Source organism: Callithrix jacchus, chromosome 5 (genome assembly GCF_049354715.1).
Source record: "Callithrix jacchus isolate 240 chromosome 5, calJac240_pri, whole genome shotgun sequence".
NCBI classification, from domain to species: Eukaryota; Metazoa; Chordata; class Mammalia; order Primates; family Cebidae; genus Callithrix; species Callithrix jacchus.
Genome location: NC_133506.1, coordinates 106,119,653 through 106,140,731, shown reverse-complemented (window position 1 = coordinate 106,140,731; position 21,079 = coordinate 106,119,653). Strand labels below are relative to the sequence as shown.

At 39.9% G+C, this 21,079-nt stretch overlaps 1 protein-coding gene across 2 annotated transcripts in view; it reads left to right on the top strand.

Annotated features, from left to right (window-relative positions):
• Positions 1–1,851: 1,851 nt before the first annotated feature.
• WSB1 (WD repeat and SOCS box containing 1) overlaps positions 1,852–21,079 on the top strand; it is a 20,688-nt gene continuing 1,460 nt past the window's right edge. The window contains exons 1-8 of one of the 2 annotated variants that reach the window (XR_013535827.1): positions 1,852–2,174; positions 9,349–9,517; positions 11,502–11,770; positions 13,807–13,938; positions 15,843–15,943; positions 16,799–18,323; positions 18,819–18,932; positions 20,730–20,837. Coding sequence is in view for 1 of the 2 variants with exons in the window: in XM_002748270.7 (XP_002748316.1) it covers positions 2,135–2,174; positions 9,349–9,517; positions 11,502–11,770; positions 13,807–13,938; positions 15,843–15,943; positions 18,151–18,323; positions 18,819–18,932; positions 20,730–20,837 (1,106 nt within the window). In the remaining variant the exon portion in view is untranslated. The remainder of the gene's footprint in view (positions 2,175–9,348; positions 9,518–11,501; positions 11,771–13,806; positions 13,939–15,842; positions 15,944–16,798; positions 18,324–18,818; positions 18,933–20,729; positions 20,838–21,079) is intronic. The other variant, XM_002748270.7, reaches the window with a different exon arrangement.

Below are 21,079 nucleotides of genomic sequence, written 5' to 3'. Positions count from 1 at the left end.
CTCAAGAAGTGGTATTTCCCATGAATTTGTATAGTACAAGTAACAGGGATAATAGTAGTTGATTAAAAGAATTTACCGGGACTGATATGTTGGTATATGAGCTACAAGACTGCATTAGTTTTTCTTTTGTTCCAACTCTAAAAATTGAGCAACTAGCCCCAGTGCCTGGTACAGAATGAGTCCTCAAGAGATGTGTTGACTGAAGCTAACAAAGTGATTTATTTGTTCATTGAGACGGAGTTTCACTCTGGTCGCCCAGGTTGGAGTGCAGCGGTGCAACTTCGGCTCACTGCAACCTCCGCGTCCTGGGTTCAAGCGATTTTCCTGCCTTAGACTCCCAAGTAGCTGGGACTAGAGGCGTGCACCACCATGCCTGGCTAATTTTTTGCATTTTTAGTAGAGACAGGGTTTCACCATGTTGACCAGGCTGGTCTTGAACTCCTAACACCCACCTTTGACTCCCAAAGTGCCAGGATTACAGGCATGAGCCACCATGCCCAGCCTAACAAAGTGATTTTTTTAAAAGAGGAGGGGTGATGTATCTTACATTTGTTAAACTTTTTGCTATTTGAATAATTAATACATTCATGCAAAGGAAAAGATTAAGTAAACATGTCCTACAGTGTTATCATTTGAAATCTCTTAAAAGCAGCTCTGCAACTCTGTCCCATGAGTATCTGCCACATATTTGAAATTCCCAGGTTTTTTTTTTTTTTTTTTGAGACAGAGTCTTGCTCTGTCTTGCCCATGTTGGAGTGCAATGGCGCGATCTCAGCTCACTGCAACCTCCGCCCCCCGGGTGTAAACGATTCACCTCAGCTTCCCAAGTGGCTGGGATTACAGGCGTGTGCATGCTCGGCTAACTTTTGTATTTTTAGTAGAAATGGGGTCTCACCATGTTGGCCAGGGTGGTCTTGAGCTCCTGACTTTGCGATCCACCCACCTCGGCCTCCCAAAGTGCTGAGATTACAGGCGTGAGCCACTGTGCCCACCTGAAATTCCCAGTCTTATACGCTCCAGTCCTTTGGAATGAGTCCATACAAGAAGCCATTAAAATGCAAATATGTCATCTGTGACCAGGAACCAAGCTGACATCTGTCAGACACTGACGCATTTATCAGACTGATGTGTGGACAGCTAGGTGCCTCTCAGAGACCTTCAGGTCAGGTGGAGGAAGGGCCGATTCTGAGCTGACACAGTAGGATCCACCTTGGCCAGCGGCCGGGATTCTGCTGACAATCAGCTCCTCCACAGCAGACCTGGCTGCAGGGACCAGCCAGGACAAAGGCAGTCCAGGGAGGCCCCGCGACGCCGCGCGATCACGCCCGAGTCTCCTCGTCCCCCTCGGCCCTTCCTAAAACCTGGTGGCTCAGGTCCGAACAATCGCAGCCGGACAGGTGGTGCACAACGTTGTGAATTTTCATCTTTTTCATGTGTGCCATCCTTCGGTTCCCGGCTATTTGTGGGCTGGGGAGTTGGCCAAACCGAGTAAAAACCTAAAATGTCTTTTTGTTCTTTTCGGTTCCGCCGGTTTAAATTCCAGGCAATGTTTAAGCTAGGAGGCTGATAAGTATTATTCTCTGCTTGCCCTTTCCAAAGGCACTTCAGCTTATAAATTCCGTGTTAGAGGAGCCAGGCCTGTTAGACGCCACGAGCCAACAGGAACAGTCAACAGATCCCGCCTCGGCTGGATCTCCCCCTGCCCGGCCCCCAGGCAACGCCCGCGCGCGGGCGCGCCCTACCCAGGAGATCACGTCCCGTGCGTTGAGAGGCGGGGCCGCAGGCTCTGACGTCACGTGGCCGTGCCCCTGCCGCCCAGATATCTCCCGCGCCGCCCGCCATTTTGTTTCCAGTGTTTGGATTGCGGCCGGCGGTGTTGAGGGAACAGTCTAGCTCTGTAGGCGGGAGGCTGGGTACAGGGTCTATTGTCTGTGTTTGACTCTATAGTTTGGCCCGAGGCCTTCGGGAGCTTTCCCGGGGCAGTCAGCAGAAGCCGCAGCGGCCGCCCCCGCCCATCTCCGCTGTCCCCCGGCCCAGGAGGGACCGACTACGCGTCACGCCCCTCAGCGCTTGCGGCTCTCTTCTCTGTCGTTGGGTCCGCATCGTGTTCCCGGAATCAGACGGTGCCCCATAGATGGCCAGCTTTCCCCCGAGGGTCAACGAGAAAGAGATCGGTGAGGATTGGGACCGTGGGTGGGCGTGCGGGGGCCGAGGAGAGGCAGGGACTCCGGAGGAGGTTTGGGAGGAAGCGACTCCTAGTCTGAGGAATTAGCTTGAGTGCGCCAGGGCCAGCCCACGAGCAAGAAGGAGGAAGCCGCCTTGGTGGGAGTTGGCTGAGGTAAATGGCACCGACGTGGATGTAGCACCTACTGTGCTCCCTCGCGGTTGCTGTGTGGCCGGGGAGGGCACGGACCCCAGTTTCTTCATCGGAGGTCCGCGCAGGGCTTTTGTCCTGGGAGTCTCTTGGCTCAGGGCCTGACTGTCGAGTGGTCAGGGAAGGGCCACTCAGGGACTTTAGGTTTACAATGGGTAAACTTGTGAGTTCTGAGCTGTAATGAAAGGAGAGTGTCCTCGTGTATACCAACCACTCGTAGATGAGAAACGTGACTGGAAGAGTTTCCAACAGCCTGGAAAAAGCAATACTGTGTTTTAAAAAATGCTGTGGCCTTATTCGCGGGGAGGAGACTCTTTCAGAATTATCTCTCAAACACTTATGGGAGGAGCAGGGTGGTTGGGTGGAGTGACAGAAGGAAAGCTGTTGTGCGGAAGAGCAAACTCTGGAAAGGCTTTTCTGGCTTAGTGTCTAGCCCAGGGCAGTCGGTGTTGAAGGTTGTGCGTCCACACCTACTTAGTGGCTCAGTGGAAAGCACCTCGCTTTATTTAAATGCTCTTTTAAAGTAAAATAACTACAACAACGTTTGAAGGTGTTAGCGAGTTAGCAAACACTGATCTTACTGTGTTAAGTAATAATTAGCTGTGGTCACTGAGCAGAGAGCATTTACATTTCCCTGATCTTGAAGTGAATGTGTGTCTTTACTAAATATTAAAGAGGAGATATTTCTAGAGAAGGGAAGAGGCTGAGGAAGCCAAAACATCCACTGTTTTATATGTGGGTGAATGTTTATATCTAGAAACAGCTATTTTAGAATTCTGGACTTTTGGTGTTCTAGGGGTGATTGATTAGGAAGGGACTTTAACCCTGGTTTTAATAACCATTTTAAAGATACAAACACAGAAAAAAAGGAAAAAAAAATTGTAGCGGAGTTCATACAGAAAATTTTTTTTAAAAGATGCAAAGAGCACAAAATTTGTGTCCAGTTATTATTTTAACTGTATTTTAAGACTAGAAAGTATGTCGCAAAGTGGAACGAAGAACTCAAGTTCTTATCAGTTCAGTGGGTTTTTCTTTTACTTTACTACACCATAATGCTATAGATAAATGATCTGCCTTTGTTTTATCTGTATTTTATTTCATCCTGATAAACCAATTTGAAAACTTTCCGGTCCTGTTTTCTAAAAGGGTGAGTATGGTTTCTTAGCATACCTGCAAAAAGTAGAACCACCCACTAAGTGGCACCCCCCACCCCCGCCAGCCCTCCACTTCTCTTTTCTCTCTCTCTCTCTTTCTCTCTCTTTCCTCTCTTTCTCTCTCTCTCTCTTTTTCATATTTAGGAGGGTTATTTCCTGGATATGGTTGGTATAAAAAGTTACTAGCTAAGCACCAAATATCTAGAAAAACTTTTGCTTTTTCTAAGCTTTTTTTTTAACCCTAGTTTTTTTCTTCCTTTTTTTTTTTGAATAATTTGGATACAAGGTTAAACATTTATTTATCTGTATAACTTTTAATTTATGAATAAGGATTTACTTTTTTTCTTTTCTTGGGTGTTAATTATAGCCAAGTCAAATTTAGTTTCTCAAGGACATACTGAGAGTAGAGGCAAGATTCCATGAATGATTCAATAATTCTCTATGCTACTACTGCCTTGAGCTACTGACCTCTTTCACAAGGCATTGATCGTTCCTTTCTGGTTATGAAATTTTGGGGGAGGAATGTAAAGGAGTTAAATCTGGTTTGCTTGGTTAAGCAGTGACACAGATGATGTGTTACTATTTTACAGATATTAATAATGTAGTGTTGTATCTTATGGCTGGTTTCCCATGGCAGGCAGCCTTTCCCTTAACAAGGTTATTACATCATACATTTCTGTTGCTAACATTAAACAGTTAAAAGGTTTAACTTAAAAAACTTTTTTCAAAGCGCTTTATTACACACTTTGTGCTGGATTTCTAAAATTGTACAGTATTTAAATTGAGTGCTTAAATCATTTGATTAAAGTGCAAAAATAAGTTTGATATACCTATTATCCATCAAGGAAATACAGTCAAGGCAATTATTAGTAAACTTTAACAGTAATGCATTTATTTGGCAGGATTTATAATGGCCCTACTTTTTGAGTTTGTATATAATTGAGAATAAATTACGTTGTTATTTCATAGTCTTTGCTATCTATTTGAACCAATTTTTTAGTAATTGTTACTGCTCTTTTACTTTTTTTTTTGAGATGGAGTCTCACTCTGTCGTCCAAGCTGGAGTGTAGTTGTGCAATTTCAGCTCACTGCAACCTCCACTTATAGAGCTCAAACGATTCTCCTGCCTCAGCCTCCTGAGTAGCTGGCATTACAGACGTGTGCCACCACGCCTGGCTAATTTTTTGTATTTTTAGTAGAGATGGGGGTGTTTCACCATGTTGGCCAAGCTGGTCTTGATCTCTAGACCTCAGGTGATCTGCCGGCCTTGGCCTCCCAAAGTGCTGGGATTACAGGCATGAGCCACTAAACTCAGCCTGCGCGCACGCGCGCTCTCGCTCGCGCTCTCTCTCTCTCTCTCTCTTTTTTGAGATAGAGTCTTGCTCTGTCACCCAAGCTGGAGTGTGGTGGGAAAATCTTGGCTCTCTGCAGCCTCTGTCTCCTGGCAATCCTTTCACCTCAGCCTGGAATTATAGGTGCAGGCCACCACACTTGCTAATTTTTTAAATTTTTTGTAGAGATGGTCTTCGTATAAATCCCAGCCTGGTCTCAAACTTGTGGGATCAAGTGATGCATCCCAAAGTATTGGGATTACCCGTGTGCCTGTCCTGTTACCACTATACACAAGGAGTACCATGATTGGGGTCAAGGTAGAAGAAAAATATAGACTAACTTTAAAATACATACTGGGCCTGGCACGGTGGCTCACACCTATAATTCCAGCACTTTGGGAGGCTGAGGCTGGTAGATCACTTGAGGTCAGAAGTTCAAGGCCAGCCTGGCCAACATGGCAGAACTCCATCTCCACTAAAAAATACAAAAATTAGCTGGGTGTGGTGGTGGGTGCATGTAATTTCCAGCTACTCAGGAGGCTGAGGCAGGGAGAGTTGCTTGAACCTAGGAGGTGGAGGTACAGTGAGCCAAGATCACTCCAGCCTGGGTGACAGAGTGAGACTGTCTCAGAAAAAAGAGTCTTGTGTGAGAAATTTAGTCTTGTTTATGCTTGCTAAGGGAGAGCTTAGTTTTAGTCTAATTTGTGAGATGTCCTTGAAATTGAATACAAGGACTGTTCCTTGTGTAGAAGTTATGTAAATATTCTCCTTAGAGACTTTTAAGTTCAATTTTAAAACTTGCTTTCCTTATTTGTGAACTTGGCATTTTTTTCTCCTAAAATTTATGAATTTTAAAAGATAGATGTGACTAAACAGGAATCCAAATTAAAAAAAAATTATGACTGATGCAGTGGCTCATGCCTATAATCTCACTGCTTTGGGAAACCAAGGTGGAAGGATTGCTTGAGGCTAAGAGTTGGAGACCATCCTGGGCAACATAGCAAGACCCTATCTATAAAACTGGCTTTTTTGCCGGGCGTGGTACCTCACATTTGTAATCCCAGCACTTTGGGAACCTGAGGCAGGTGGATCATGAGGTCAGTAGTTCGAGGCCAATGTGGTGAAACCCTGTCTCTACTAAAAATACAAAAAATATCAGTATTAATGGTTAATATTGTAGCAAATAAAAAAAAGAAAAAGAAAAAAATACAAAAAGTAATAATAATAATTAGCCAGGCTTGGTGGCACATGCCTGTAATCCCAGCCACTTGGGAGGCTGAAGCAGGAGAATTGCTTGAACCTGGAGGCAGAAGTTACAGTGAGCGGAGATCATGCCACTGCACTCCAGCTTGGGCTACAGAGTGAGACTCCATCTCAAGAAAAAAAAATTTTTTTTAATTAATTGATTTTTTTTAAGTTAGCTAGGTGTGGCGGCATGTGCCTGTAGTCCCTGCCACAGCTACTCAGGAAGTTGAGGAAGGATCATTTAAGCCTACCAGTTTGCCTCTGCACTCCAGCCTGGGCAACAGCGCAAGACCTTGTCTAAAAAATTAAGCAGGCAGGGGTTGCAAATTTAGAGGCCAGTCATATAAAGAACCCTGTTGAGAGGAATGTATAAGGCTCTGGGTTTCGAAAAATGTAAGGAAAATTGGAGCAGCATGCTCTTTCTGAAATCATTTGTCTGTTAAAAAAAGTATCAGCAGGCATTTGAGGGTTACCAAGTTTGTGAATTTTGTATTAAGAAAGTTACATGACTCATACCTATAATCCCAGTACTTTGGGTGGACGGTGGGAGGATCACTTGAGCCCAGGAGTTTGGGACCAGCCTAGGCAACAAAGGGAGAGTCTACTACCTCTACAAAAATAAAAACATTACTGGGTGTGGTGGTGCATGTCTGTGGTCCCAACTACTTGGGAGGCTGAGGCAGGAGAATTGCCTGAGCCTGGGAGGTCGAGGCTGCAGTGCGCCGTGATTGTGGTACTGCACTCCAGCCTGGGTGACAGAGCGAGACCCTGACTCAAACGAAAAACATTATGTGACTGTCAGTAAAATTAATGTCTTATGCTGTGTTAATACAGGGTGGGTGGGTCGGTGAGGGACCCTGTGGCTGTTATTAAACCACACCTGAAGTATTGTTCTTAGTTTTGGGTGCCACTTTTATGAGGGCCACTATTAACTATAAATTTATCCAGAAAAGTGTAATGAAGTTAGGATGGGAAATGAACTTGAAGCCATGACATTTAAGGAATGATTGAAAGAATAGAGATATTTTAACTTGGCAAAAAGATTCCTTCATGGCTATTTTCAATATGTAAATGTCATATGAGGATAGCATTAGCTTTTTCTCTTAGGTCTGAATCAGTACTGAATGGGTACAGTGGTAGGAGGGAGATTTTGAGTCATTAAAAGCGGCCTCAGGTGTACCAAAATAGTGTAAGCCTTATTATGAATATCAAGAAAAGTAGGTCTCAGGCTTTTTGTTTTGGTTTTTTAAACCACACCAGTTTGTTAAGGTATCAAGAATTGGGCAGAGAACATATTTAAATCACTTTAGAATGGGAGCATATATGTGTGCTTTTGTATTTATTCAATAAATATTCACTGCGCACCTGTCATACGCCAGGTGCTGTACTAGCTGTTGATGGAGCACACATTCAGACTGAACAAGTACATTTTGGGTGTGTGGGTGTGTGTGTGCGCTCACATGTGTGTGTATCCTCTAGCTATAGCAGTGTAAGTGGTTCTTACATTAACAGCAATACGTAGAATATATCAAAGCTTAGGTGTTGGGAAGTTTAAGCCAGAAATACATAAAAATATATTATTATACTCTGTAGAATTGACTAGACAACTGACCACAAAATAGATAATAGAAAAGGTAAACTGACAATAACTAATAACAAAAAAGGAAAAATAGTAACATTTGAAATCAAGACCAACCCAGAATAGGTGACACTGATAAAGAGGCGCCTTTCCCAAAATTGAGGAAATTGTAGCTGAGTTTGCATGCATACATTGCAGTATGAGCTTGTTGATCATGCTTTTTGTTAAATATGGAAGTAACGTTCTTTATATACTCTGGTAATATACCAGTTTTTCTTAGGAATACGAAATTCGAGTAATCTTAATTTAAAATGTAAGACATTGTCCATTTTTTTTTTTTTTTGTTCTTAGAAACCAAAATAATTCCATTTTTGAGTCAGTTTGGGGTCCATTAGGAAGACTCAAGGACCACTAGTTGAGAATTGTAAATATAATGCATTTTTTTTTTTTTTTTTTTTTTTTTTAAGATAAGAGTCTTGCTCTGTCACCCAGGCTGGAGTACAGTGGAACAATCTTGGCTCACTGTAGTCTCCACCTCCAGGGTTCAAGCAGTTCTTACTTAGTTTTTTGAGACAAGAGTTTCACTCTTGTTGCCCAAGAGTGGAATGTAGTGTGCGATATCAGCTCACTACAACCTCCATCTCCTGGGTTCAAGTGATTCTTCCAAGAAACTGGGATTACAGGCATGCTCCAACACACCACCATTCCTGGCTATAATGCATTTTACTTTATTTTATTAATTTTTATATATATATATATATTTTGAGACAGAGTGTCGCTCTGTTGTTGTCCAGGCTGGAGTGCAGTGGCACTTTCTCGGCTCACTGCAACCTCTGCTCCTGGGTTCAAGGGATTCGCTTTTCTCAGCCTTCCAAGTAGCTGGGATTACAGGCATCCATTACCACACCCGGCTAATTTTTGTATTTTTAGTAGGGACAGGGTTTCATCATGTTGACCAGGCTGGTCTCAAACTCCAGACCTCAAGTGATCTGCCCATCTCAGCCCCCCAAAATGTTGGGATTACAGATGTGAGCAGCCACACACAGCCTGTAATGCATTTTTAAGGCGCTGGTTGGGAGGTTGGATTAGACAGCCTTTAAGTCTTCTAGTTCTGAGGATTTTGTGATTTTTGTGACCTGGGCTTGAAAAGGATGAAAGTATTTGTTTGAATAGTGTATTTTATAGTGCTTTTGTTTGAGTAATGGTGTAATACTGTGTTTTATAGTGACATATGGTATTTGAAAGCTAAGAAACGTAATTTGGAAGATACTTTTCTTGCAAACTAAGTTTAATCTCTTGCAGTTTAAATGTTAATAATTTGATGAGAACATAATACAATGTAAAAGTTAGGACTTTTGTAATTGTTAGGTCTAATTGGTCATTACATTATTATTACTTAAATAGTTTTTTTATTGAAACTTTCTTAAAAACTCTTGCATTGGGAAATTTAGTAAAATCACTTTGTCAAAACTTGGAGCTAGTCACTATCATTAAGGGGTCTTCATATACTGCATACCCCCTGTTAGAGGAAGGAAAGTAGAACTCACTATACCCTGTCTGCATAGAAGAGGGAAGAAACTCAGTCCCAAAGTAATATGGAAGCAGTGTCACATGGATTATGTGTTGGTTATATGTGATATCCAGTATTTTTGTTTTTCCTTTTAGTGAGATCACGTACTATAGGTGAACTTTTAGCTCCTGCAGCTCCTTTTGACAAGAAATGTGGTCGTGAAAATTGGACTGTTGCTTTTGCTCCAGATGGTTCATACTTTGCTTGGTCACAAGGACGTCGTACAGTAAAGCTCGTTCCGTGGTCCCAGTGCCTTCAGAACTTGTAAGTTTTTTTTTTTTTTTTTTTTTGTATTTTGTATCTGTTGGTGGAATTTACTATTTTCTCTCGGTATAGGGTAATGAAAACATTTTGATATTTAAGTTTTACTTTATAGATAGCGTTGTGAGTTTTAATCATGGGCTGAATATATTTATTGGCAAATTCGTGTAAAGAATTTTCTGGGCCAGATGTGGTGGCTGACGCCTGTAATCCCCACACTTTTGAAGGCTAAGGTGGGTGGATCACCTGAGGTCAGGAGTTTGAGACCAGTCTGGACAACATGATAAAATCCTGTCTCCACTAAAAATAAAAAGAAATTAGCCAGGCATGGTGGCGCATGCCTACAATCCCAGCTACTTGGGAGGCTAAGGCAGGAGACTCTTGAACCCAAGAGGCAGAGGTTGCATTGAGCTGAGATCTCACACTGCTTTCCAGCCTAGACAACAAGAGTGAAACTCTTCTCTCAAAAAACAAAAACAAACAAGAATTGTCTAGTCTCAGCTGAAGCACAGTGGCTCATGCCTGTAATCCTAGCACTTTAAGAGGCCAAGGCAGGCAGATCACTTGAGGTCAGGAATTCGAGGCCAGCGTGGCCAACATGGTGAAACCCTATCTCTACTAAAAATACAAAAATTAGCTGGACATGGTGTTACACACCTGTAGTCCTAGCTACTCCGGAGGCTGAGGCAGAAGAATTTCTTGAACCCAGGAGGTGGAGGTTTCAGTGAGTAGAGATAGCACCACTCCACTGCAGCCTGGTCGACAGTACCAAACTCTCTCTCTCAAAAAAAAAGGGTTGTCTGGTCTTATTTATGCATTATCTGTATGTTAGAAAGTCAGATTATGTCTAACATATATATATATATAGTGTTTTGCCAGAGCAAGTGACTTCTGTGATATGAAATCTTTTGGATTTTACAACATTTTGTTGGATAACACTGGTGCATAGATTGTGTACTTTTTCTTTTTCTTTTTTTTTTTTCGCGTCGGAGTTTTGCTCTTGCCACCAGGGCTGGAGTGCAGTGGCGCCATCTCAGCTTACACTGCAGCCTCCCCCTCCTGGGTTGAAATGATTCTCCTGCCTCAGCCTCCCGAGTAGCTGGGATTACAGGTGTCTGCCACCATACCCAGCTAATTTTTTTTTTTTTTGGAAAGCAAGTTGATTAAGAAGGTAAAGGAATAAAGAATGGCTACTCCATAGGCAGAGCAGCCAATTTTTTTGTATCTTTAGTAGAGACAGGGTTTTACCATGTTGGTCAAGCTGGTCTCAAACTCCTGACCTCAGGTGATCCACCTGCCTCAGCCTCCCAAAGTGCTGAGATTACAGGCATGAGACACAGAGCCCAGCCAGTTTTTTTTTTTTAATGGACTTAACGGTCCCTCTGCTTGGGGTAAATTGAGTTTGAATGTTTGTTGAAAGTTTTTCTAAAATGTATCATGTGCTATATTGAATTTTTCTGTTTTTATTTTATTTTTGTATCTAGTAGACCTTCATGGTTATAGTCATTAATGTTCTCATTACATATTACTTGAGATCTAGAACCTATGGGAAACTGATTGTTACGGTTTGAGGATTTTTTTTTTCCCTTAAGGGAATTTTCTGATATCAGCTTGACCTATCTTAAGTTACAGGGTTGGTTTTTCTTTTTCCTTGCTTACTTATACTTTTGTTTTTAGGTTGAAGGAGCCCCAGTTGATACAGTGGTTTTGAGGAAAATTGGGAGACAAGTTACAAATAAGTTATACTATAAATTGCTTTATTGTCGAACTTACTACTCAGTTGCTGAGAATTTCTGTTAATGAACTGAATTTATTTGGTCCTTCTCATAGTTCAAATAGCAACTTTTCCTTCCTATCTATAGGATTCTGTTGTTACTCAGTGTCATTATAATCATATTGAGGTTATTTTAACAAATATTTATAATTATTCAATGTCCAAAGGAGTCCAGAGTGAAAAATAATTCAGTCTGACTTCCCCCCTCCCCAGCCTCTTGCATGGCACCAAGAACGTTACCAATTCAAGCAGTTTAAGATTGCCAAGACAAAACAGTGATGGTGGTCAGAAAAATAAGCCTCGTGAGCATATTATAGACTGTGGAGATATAGTCTGGAGCCTTGCTTTTGGGTCTTCAGTTCCAGAAAAACAGAGTCGCTGTGTAAATATAGAATGGCATCGCTTCAGATTTGGACAAGATCAGCTACTTCTTGCTACAGGGTTGAACAATGGGCGTATCAAAATATGGGATGTATATACAGGTATGGATTCATAGTTTTTAAAGCAAATTTATTATTTGATGTTGCAGGGCACTGCTCATAGGCACTGGAATTAGGATTTGAGAGTTTCAGCTTATTGAAAAGCAAGATTTGATGATGTGGGTGTGTCTTTGTGATTGACCTGAATAGCACCTTCTTCAGCTCATGCTTTTAATTTAGGAAAACAATAGAGTTCACATTACTTCATCACTCCTTACAGAATATTATAGTAGGAAAGGCTTTCTAGGGAATGTTTAGTTAGTTGTCATTTATAAACTAGTTATTTAGTTTATGGCTCATAGTAAGGTGTTTTTCTTATATGCTTTTTCAATGATGGCTTAGAGGTTTTCAAGGTAAATCAGATTTCAATACTCATTATCTCACCTTTGGAAAGGTTTAGTGAACATTTAGATAGGTTGAGAAGTTAAATTCTCTGAGCAATTAAAATTAAATGTGTTGCTTATTGCCTCAGACACTTTCTGGCATATATGTACTCAAACATGTAAAGGATTTTTAAAATGAGCATTAAAATAACACGTACATTAGAACATAACAAGTGATACTAACATAGGTGATAATGAGTCAAAATTTGGGTTCTTGAAAAAAAAAATAAGATGAACACATAGATTTTCCTGGAAAACAGAGCTCTTACAGTATTAGGTAAATAGATTTTTTCACTGGGATAATGTTTGGAAACTAAGTTGTTGTGGGATAACATGTATCTTTTGGGAGTTTGACAGTTAATGAGTAATTCAAGGCCAGGCAAATAACAAGCAAATAAATAATTTGATTTTATATTTTAAAATCATACTAAAAGATTTGGAAAATTATAATTTGGGTGCTTTTCTTGATATTAACATGATCTAGGAGGTTGTTTACATTTCAGGAGTTTCCTCTTAATTTTTCTTTCTTTTTTGAGACAAAGTCTCACTCTGTCACCCTGACTGGAGTGCAGTGGCACAATCTCTACTCACTGCAACGTCCGCCTCCCAGGTTCAAGTGATTCTCATGCCTCAGCCTCCTGAGTAGCTGGAATTACAGGCATGTGCCACCACACCTGGCTAATTTTTTGTATTTTTAGTGGAGACAGGGTTTTGCTGTGTTGGTCAGGCCTGTCTTGACGATCCACCTGCCTCAGCCTCCCAAACTGCTGGGATTACAGGTGTGAGTCACTGCTTCCGGCTTCCCTTTTAATTTTTCTTTGTTTTGAGACAGAGTCTTGCTCTGTCACCCAGCTGGAGTGCAATGGCACAATCTTGGCTCACTGCAGCCTCCACCTCCTGGGTTCAAGCCATTCTCCTGGCTCAGCCTCCTGAGTACCTGGGATTGTCGCATGCAGCTAATTTTTGTATTTTTAGTAAAGTTGGGGTTTCGCTGTGTTGGCCAGGCTGGTCTTGAATTCCTGACCTCAGGTGATCTGCCTGCCTTGGCCTCCCAAAGTGCTGGGATTACAGGCATGAGCCACTGTGTCTGGCCCCCTTTTAATTTTTCTAATTAATTTAGGTTTTACTATCCTGAAAAGAGACCATCTTAAAAACAATGTAAATAGTAAATCTCTAAAGGGAACAATCATAAATACATCATTTTATACTTGGTAAAATAAAGAGATGCCAAGAATTTCTATTCATCTTTTTTTGATGGTAAGCAACTCTATTTTTTGAAAGTAGAAGCTTATAAAAAATAATGTCGGCCTGGTGTAGTGGTTCATAGCTGTAGTTCCAGCACTTTGGGAGGCCAAAGCTAGAGGATCACTTGAGCCCAGGAGTTTTAGAACAGCCTGGGCAACATGGTGAGACTCCATCTCAAAAAAAAAAAAAAAAAAGGTCAGCGGTGGTGGCTTGTAATTATAGTTCCAGCTGTTTCGGAGAGACTGAGGTAGGGGGATTGTTTGAACCCAGGAGGTCAAGACTAGTGAGCCGAGATTGTACCATTGCACTCCAGCCTGAGTGACTGGGTGAGACCCTGTCTCAACAAAGCTAAGAACAAAATAAAACTATATTAATACTGTCTTTCCCCCCCCGCTTTTCTATTACATTTAGGAAAACTCCTCCTTAACTTGGTAGATCATACTGAAGTGGTCAGAGATTTAACTTTTGCTCCAGATGGAAGCTTGATCCTGGTGTCAGCTTCAAGAGACAAAACTCTCAGAGTATGGGACCTGAAAGATGATGGTATGTCTTTTTTCCAGGCTATGAACAAGGCTTCATGTTCTTTGATACTACCATTGAGAGGTATTGGGAACATCTGCGGCATTTGGCTTTAAAAATGGCATGTGATCCAAGTTCCTTTTCAGTGCCTAATCCTTTGATTCTTTTCCTGAATATATCAAAGAAAAACATAAATAGGAATCGGAGCCAACAATTATTTGAAGTAAATGATCTGATAATTATTCAGAAACTAACCACACAGATCTATATTAACTATCTGAGGACCAAATCTGGATCAGATTTAGGGTTTTACATGAACTTCTCTGTATTTGTGTCCCCTTAGGGAGGGTTATTAACTTCCTTCTTTGGCTTAATGAAAATTTAGGTAGATCTTGAAGTAACTTAGTATCTAATAAAATTTGAATTAAAATGTGACCTACATACCAGAATTTATAACATGTAAATATGAATAAGCATCATAATAAGTTGGCTAGGTTAAGAAATGCTTTTACAAAAAGTAAGATTTCCTGTCCAATACAAAGGAAGATATGTTGTCGTCAAGTACTCATCTTTTTCTAAAACCTTACAAAGTTTTGGAGATGCTACTTCATTTGAGATGAGTATCTCTTCCCCTTTCTTAGTCCTGAATGAAAGAGTTTACGTGTTTAACTAAAACCTTACATTTAAGGTCTGCTGGTGCTGCAACAGGCTCAAGCTAGAGGTTAACAGGCTTGCCTAGGAGTAAGAAAGCTTAAATTGAATATAGGAGGAAACAAAACCCTCAGATCTGAAGATGTTCCAGCTGATAGATAGTAACCATTGCTTAATAAAGTGATATGCTAACGGTAACAAATCATGAAGGACCTTTTCTGTGTGTTATCATTTCTCTGCTCAGCTGTTGAGGTGCAAAGGGATCCCAACAGTTGAAATACTGTTTTTATTTTGATACTGAAATAAAATACTGAAATACTGTTTTATTTTCAGTTTTCATTTTCTTTTGCATATTGAATGGTGCTTCCTTATCTCAAACTAATTTCAGCAATGTACATATTTTAAGAATGTAGGCTTAGTAAGAAATAAGCTCCAAGAGAGTGGGGTCCTTGTCTTATTTCCAGCTATGTCCTCAGTGCTGACATAGGGCCTGGCATGCAGTAGGCACTCAGTAAATATTTGTGAAACTAATAGTTTAATATAGTTAAGCATAGTTGTCTACTGTGGGTATGATACACAAGGACTTTGGAATGGGTTGTAGTTTATCAGAAAGGAAGAATGAAAAGGCATTTTGAAGATGTTCAAGTTTCTTAACCTTGCTTATTTTTAAAATAAGGGGATTAGGCTAGAATAATTTGGTCTTCTATAGATGGGGTGGGGTTGGGAGTTCCAGACTTTTTCTGTCACCTAGGCTAGAGTGCGGAAGTGCTGTCTCAACTCACTGCAGCCTCTTCCTCCCAGGTACAGGCAATTCTGAGCCTCAGCCTCCCAAGTAGCTGGGATTACTGGCATGCACCATGACGCCTGGCTAATTTTTAAATATTTTTTAGTAGAGATGGGTTTCACCCTGTTAGCCAGGCTGGTCTCAAATTCCTGGCCTCAAGCAATCTGCCCACCTCAGCCCCTCAAAATGCTGGGATTACAGGTGTGAGCCACCATGCCTGACTCCAGACTTTTTCTTGAAGGACTAGATGTTAAATGTTTTAGGCTTGTGAACCATATCGTTTGCTGTAGAGCACAACATAAGACCTGTGGACAGGATTGAGTTCGGTACAATTTAATTTACAGAAATAAGCAGCTGGTGGTATTGGTAACCCTTGTTAGAGATAAATTGCTTTCAGTTATAAATATTTGTGATCTGTGATTTATTGCTGTTTTGAAATGCTGCTCATTTGAAGTGGATTCTAGGGTTAATACAGGTACTTCTTTTTGTTCAGGAAACATGATGAAAGTATTGAGGGGGCATCAGAACTGGGTGTACAGCTGTGCATTCTCTCCTGACTCTTCCATGCTGTGTTCAGTCGGAGCCAGTAAAGCAGTATGTATCAAAGTTCTTGTACATTCATTGTGAATTGGATTATGATAATGTGTGCATAATCATTTTAAATCTAAGTAACCTATCAAGTCTGTGCTCGGTGTCATGAATATTTTAAATGTTTTATTTCATGATGGGCAAGAATTTGCATGAAGGAAATATAGTTATTGATTGTCAAGTGAGAAGTTGAATTGTTTTGAGAGATAATAGAAAATGAGGGCATATTAGGGCATTTTTTGTAAGTCTAGAAAAGTTCATGTGCTGTAGAAGAGATCTAGTCTATATGTTAAGACATTTCCTTGCTAATTATTTTCTTCTCTGTTGTTCTTATTTTTTTGGTCCAGTTTGCTGTTATTAAAGTTTGAGTCCCAGCTGGTCCTGTACATTTAACTGAAAAAAAGTAACTTAAAAAACATAAGAATAAAAATAGCATTCATGTATGTTCTAGAGTTGTTATAGGTGAAATTTGATATTGTTTGTCTTATGTAGCATACCTATAAGAAAAGTAACGTGACTGTTAAGAGGGTTATGCTTATTGATGAACTCTTTTAGTTGTTTACCAGCTCTAAGTTAGTATAGTTAAATCGATCTCAGTAGCTGCAAGTATTTATGAAATGGTTGAAGTCTAAATACATGTGATAATTACAATACACTTTGAACTAATGGAGGGTGGGAAGCTAGTTGAAATGCATTTTATTTAGCCAAGGAATATGTTAAAATGATAGTTACAAATTTTGGAAGTTAGAACAAGATACTCAGTTTAGTTATTTACAGATCATAAGAAGAAGAAAATTAGATGTTGACATTGCTATTTTAGGCTGTGTGTTTTCCATATGCTTCTTGCTTTCCCTGTCACAGGTGGTGGCAGCAATATTGGTGTGATTGAGGTTATGCTGGCACCACTCACACACAGGCGCACAATGGTGTTAGCTGGGCAGAAAGAGTGGCATCTCTGGCTACCGGGCTGGGGGCGACCTTTACCATAGGATGAAGTAACCTTGCATTCGGCTGCAAGGTGTACTGTACGTACACAGGTGCTGGTCGATGTCCACTTTCTGCTTTTCTTTCTTTCTTTTTTTCTTTTTTAAAGTAATTTCCCCCACAGTAAAGTCCATTGACTCCTGAGTAAATTGATTTTCCAGTTTGGTGGAATTGGGAGTCTGACAAGTGAAACCAATTTAATATAAAGTATTTGGCTTTCAAATGGTTTCTCTCTGCTATTTTTTGGAATTCTTTAAGATTCCAGAGAGATCTTACGTCTTTGATTCAATTTAAAATTTGTGCTTATTTTCCTTCAGAAATAATGTATTGTGTCTGTGCAGAAAAAAAAAAAAGCAAAAAGAATTGCTTTGCTCCAAGAGGAGAGATTCTTATTAGGATAAACCTCCAAGCTCACATTTAATATAACAGACTGAAGTAAACATTAGAATCCTATTTAGAGCTATTCTGCACAGTTAACTACAGTCTTTAGAATCTAAAATTGTATGTGAATTTGTTCTTAAATAATTGAACTGTTTTATAGTTAAAATGACTAATGATTGTGGTCAGTTTGGGAAAAATAAGATGGTTGAATTTCGATTTACAGAAATGTAATTATATTATTTTCGTAAAATAGCATTTTCATTTTGTAATGTGGTTTAACATGTCCTTGTTTGCCAAAGAAATTTCATTTGGCTGTGAATATTCTATTTGCTTGCAGTATCTGTTTCTCTTCCTAGGCTCAAGTTGGTGACCCAAGCCTATTGTAAACAAGTGATTATCTCAAAGGGAGATGCCAATGGAGTAACAATTTGTTAACCTTACGTTTTTCTGTCTGTATATTTTTTTAAAAATCTGGTAGTTTCTGGAAAAAAAGAGAAGGGGGTTTGTAGTACTTAACCCTATTTATTTCCATATATTTTAGTTAATTAGTTTTTGGAATAAATGTATTTCAGTATAACTTTGTGGTTAAGTTGCATTGCCTTTATTTTATGTTTAGGCTTATTTTTAAATTAACATTTAACAGAAACATTTGAAATAGAATTTGCATGTCTGCCTTAATTAACTTAAAGACTGATTTTAATCTGACTATGACACTGAGCATATTCTTTAAATTACTCATAATTTATGTTTAATATAATCTTAATTAAATTTAGCAGTTTTAGTTTAAGATGTGCCATTTTTCCTTTGCGTGTCTGAATGAAGCTATAACATTTGCCTTTTTATTGCAGGTTTTCCTTTGGAATATGGATAAATATACCATGATACGGAAACTAGAAGGACATCACCATGATGTGGTAGCTTGTGACTTTTCTCCTGATGGAGCATTACTGGCTACTGCATCTTACGATACTCGAGTATATATTTGGGATCCACATAATGGAGACATTCTGATGGAATTTGGGTGGGTACAGCATGAATTATTTTAGTCTATAATTCATCTCTGGCTATCAAGTCATGTGAATAATTAGAATCACCAACATATGAAACCTAAAATTGCAGTTTATTGTAATTTAAAATTTTGGTATTATTTAAGCCCTTGACTAATGCAGAGCTTTAGATATAAATTCTAAGAGTAAATTTGACTCTCTTGATATATCAAAGTCTTGCTACTTAACAGGACCCAACTCTCTATAGAAGCACTAATTATTATGTTTAGTTTTTGTTGGAGAAAAACAATTAAAACCAAAGTTGGACTTAATCTTATTATCTTAAATCATGAAAGATTAATTCTTTTCAGGTCACTTTTATTTAATTAGTATGTATCAACTCAGTTATCTCAGTTATATTCCTTAAGGCTATTTTAAACATATTCAAAGACAGATGTACTTTGTACCTGGATAATTTTGTTTTCTTGAAGTGACTGTGATACCCGCTGAAAACATGTATTTGACCTTAGGCACTTGTTTCCCCCACCTACTCCAATATTTGCTGGAGGTGCAAATGACCGGTGGGTACGATCTGTATCTTTTAGCCATGATGGACTGCATATTGCAAGCCTTGCTGATGATAAGTAAGTATGTGCATTATAGCTTAACTCACTTACCATTATCTTTTACATTCTTAAGCCTTAAAGCCATTCTGCAGTTAGAGTTTTAATGTCTCTTTCTCAACACAAGCCCTTGGGAGATTTTGTTGTCTCTTAAAGAATATCAGCTGAATAATTATCTATGTAAACAAAAGATAATGCATGCCTCTCCCTGTGTTCCTTGTTTAACTTGCTTAGGCATAGTGGGTTGATTTTTTTAGTCAGCTTTTAGCACAGCTTACAGAGATTTTTTTTTTTTAACTTTTTTTAATGAGACCGGATTTCACCATGTTGGCCAGGACGGTCTCAATTTCTTGACCTGTGATCCACCCGCCTTGGCTTCCCAAAGTGCTGGGATTACAGGCGTGAGCCACCACGCCTGGCCTAGAGATTTTTAAAAGTAATGTCTTAACGAAGGTTTTAAGAAAGGAAATTTCTAAAGTGAAACAAATGATAAAATGAAAAAAAAAATGAGGCCGGGCGTGGTGGCTCACGCCTGTAATCCCAGTACTTTGGGAGGCCAAGGCGGGTGGATCACGATGTCAAGAGATCGAGACCATCCTGGTCAACATGGTGAAACCCCATCTCTACTAAAAACAAAAAAAATTAGCCGGGCACGGTGACATGTGCCTGTAATCCCAGCTACTCAGGAGGCTGAGGCAGGAGAATTGCCTGAACCCAGGAGGCGGAGGTTGCGGTGAGCCGAGATCCCGCCATTGCACTCCAGCCTGGGTAACAAGAGCGAAACTCCGTCTCAAAAAAAAAAAGAAAGAAAGAAACAAAAAATGAATAAATAGTAATTTGTATCCACCATGATGGAGACTAGAATATGAAATATCACATGAATGAGATGTGCTGCTTATTGATAAGAAACAGAAACTAGTTGCAACCATCCCATTTTCACATCCTTTTATCATAGTGTTCATACGTATTGCATTGAGTAGTTTGGTGACATCAATTCGTAAGGCAGCTCTTTTATCTTTCCAGAATGTTACCAAACATAGGCAGAGAGGTTTTTCTGTTTGTAAGCAGCCATTGTTTTCCTGTTTGCTTAGGTAGATTCTGCATATTAGTTCTCTGCTGTATTTGTAGATACACTCAGCCTAGGTGAAAACTTTTTCTCTTTTCCTTTCCTGTTTGTTTTTGGGGGACAGGGTCTTGCTTTGTTGCCCAGGCTCTACTGCAGTGATACAATCACATCTCACCACAGCCCTGATTTCTTGGGCTCAGGTGATCCTCCCATCTCAGCCTTCTGAATAGCTAGCTGGCACCACAGATGTATACCCCACCACACCTGGCTAATTTTAAAAAAAATTTTAGAGACAGAGTCTCCCTATGTTACCCAGGTTGATCTTTAAGTCCTGGACTCATCAGCCTTGGCCTCCCAAAGTGGCGGGGTTGTGGTTGTGAGCCACTAGGCCCACCTAGCTTTTTAAAGTGTCTTGGGAGAAGGGTGAAACAGACTAGAAACTGGTTGTATTGTAAGTGTAGGAAAGTAAGGAAAAAGCCTCTGGGTCTGAACATTCTAGATTTGACCACTGGGAATGTGAGAAGGCAACCGTGCATGGTAGTCTCTTAAGTGAAAGTTCATCCAGTTTACCAACTGGTATTTATAGACCTTAAAATATTTTATAATTTTATAAAACAAGTTACAGTCATTGCCTGTTGGTGTGATTTGTATATTTTGTGACTCATAATTCAATGGCGTTTCTTTCTAAATTTTAAAAGATGCTTTTACCTTACATTTTCTACAAGATACTCAATAATTTATTTCCTTTTCAGAATGGTGAGGTTCTGGAGAATTGATGAGGATTATCCAGTGCAAGTTGCACCTTTGAGCAATGGTCTTTGCTGTGCCTTCTCTACTGATGGCAGTGTTTTAGCTGCTGGGTAAATAAATTTTTCTCTTTTCTTTAAGGGGCAATTTAAGGTGGCTTTTAGCAGCTAGTAGTTTATTGTCAGTAAATCTCTAATGAAAGTGTTCTTTAGAGTAATATGACCTTGTCATAGAATACATCATTGGTTACTTGGGTTTTAATGTGAAGTTTGTGACTCCAGTACTCTCACATGTATTAGATGATAGTTGTTTGAGCTGTAGCAACTTTGAAATACGCATCCTTGGGTGACTGAGC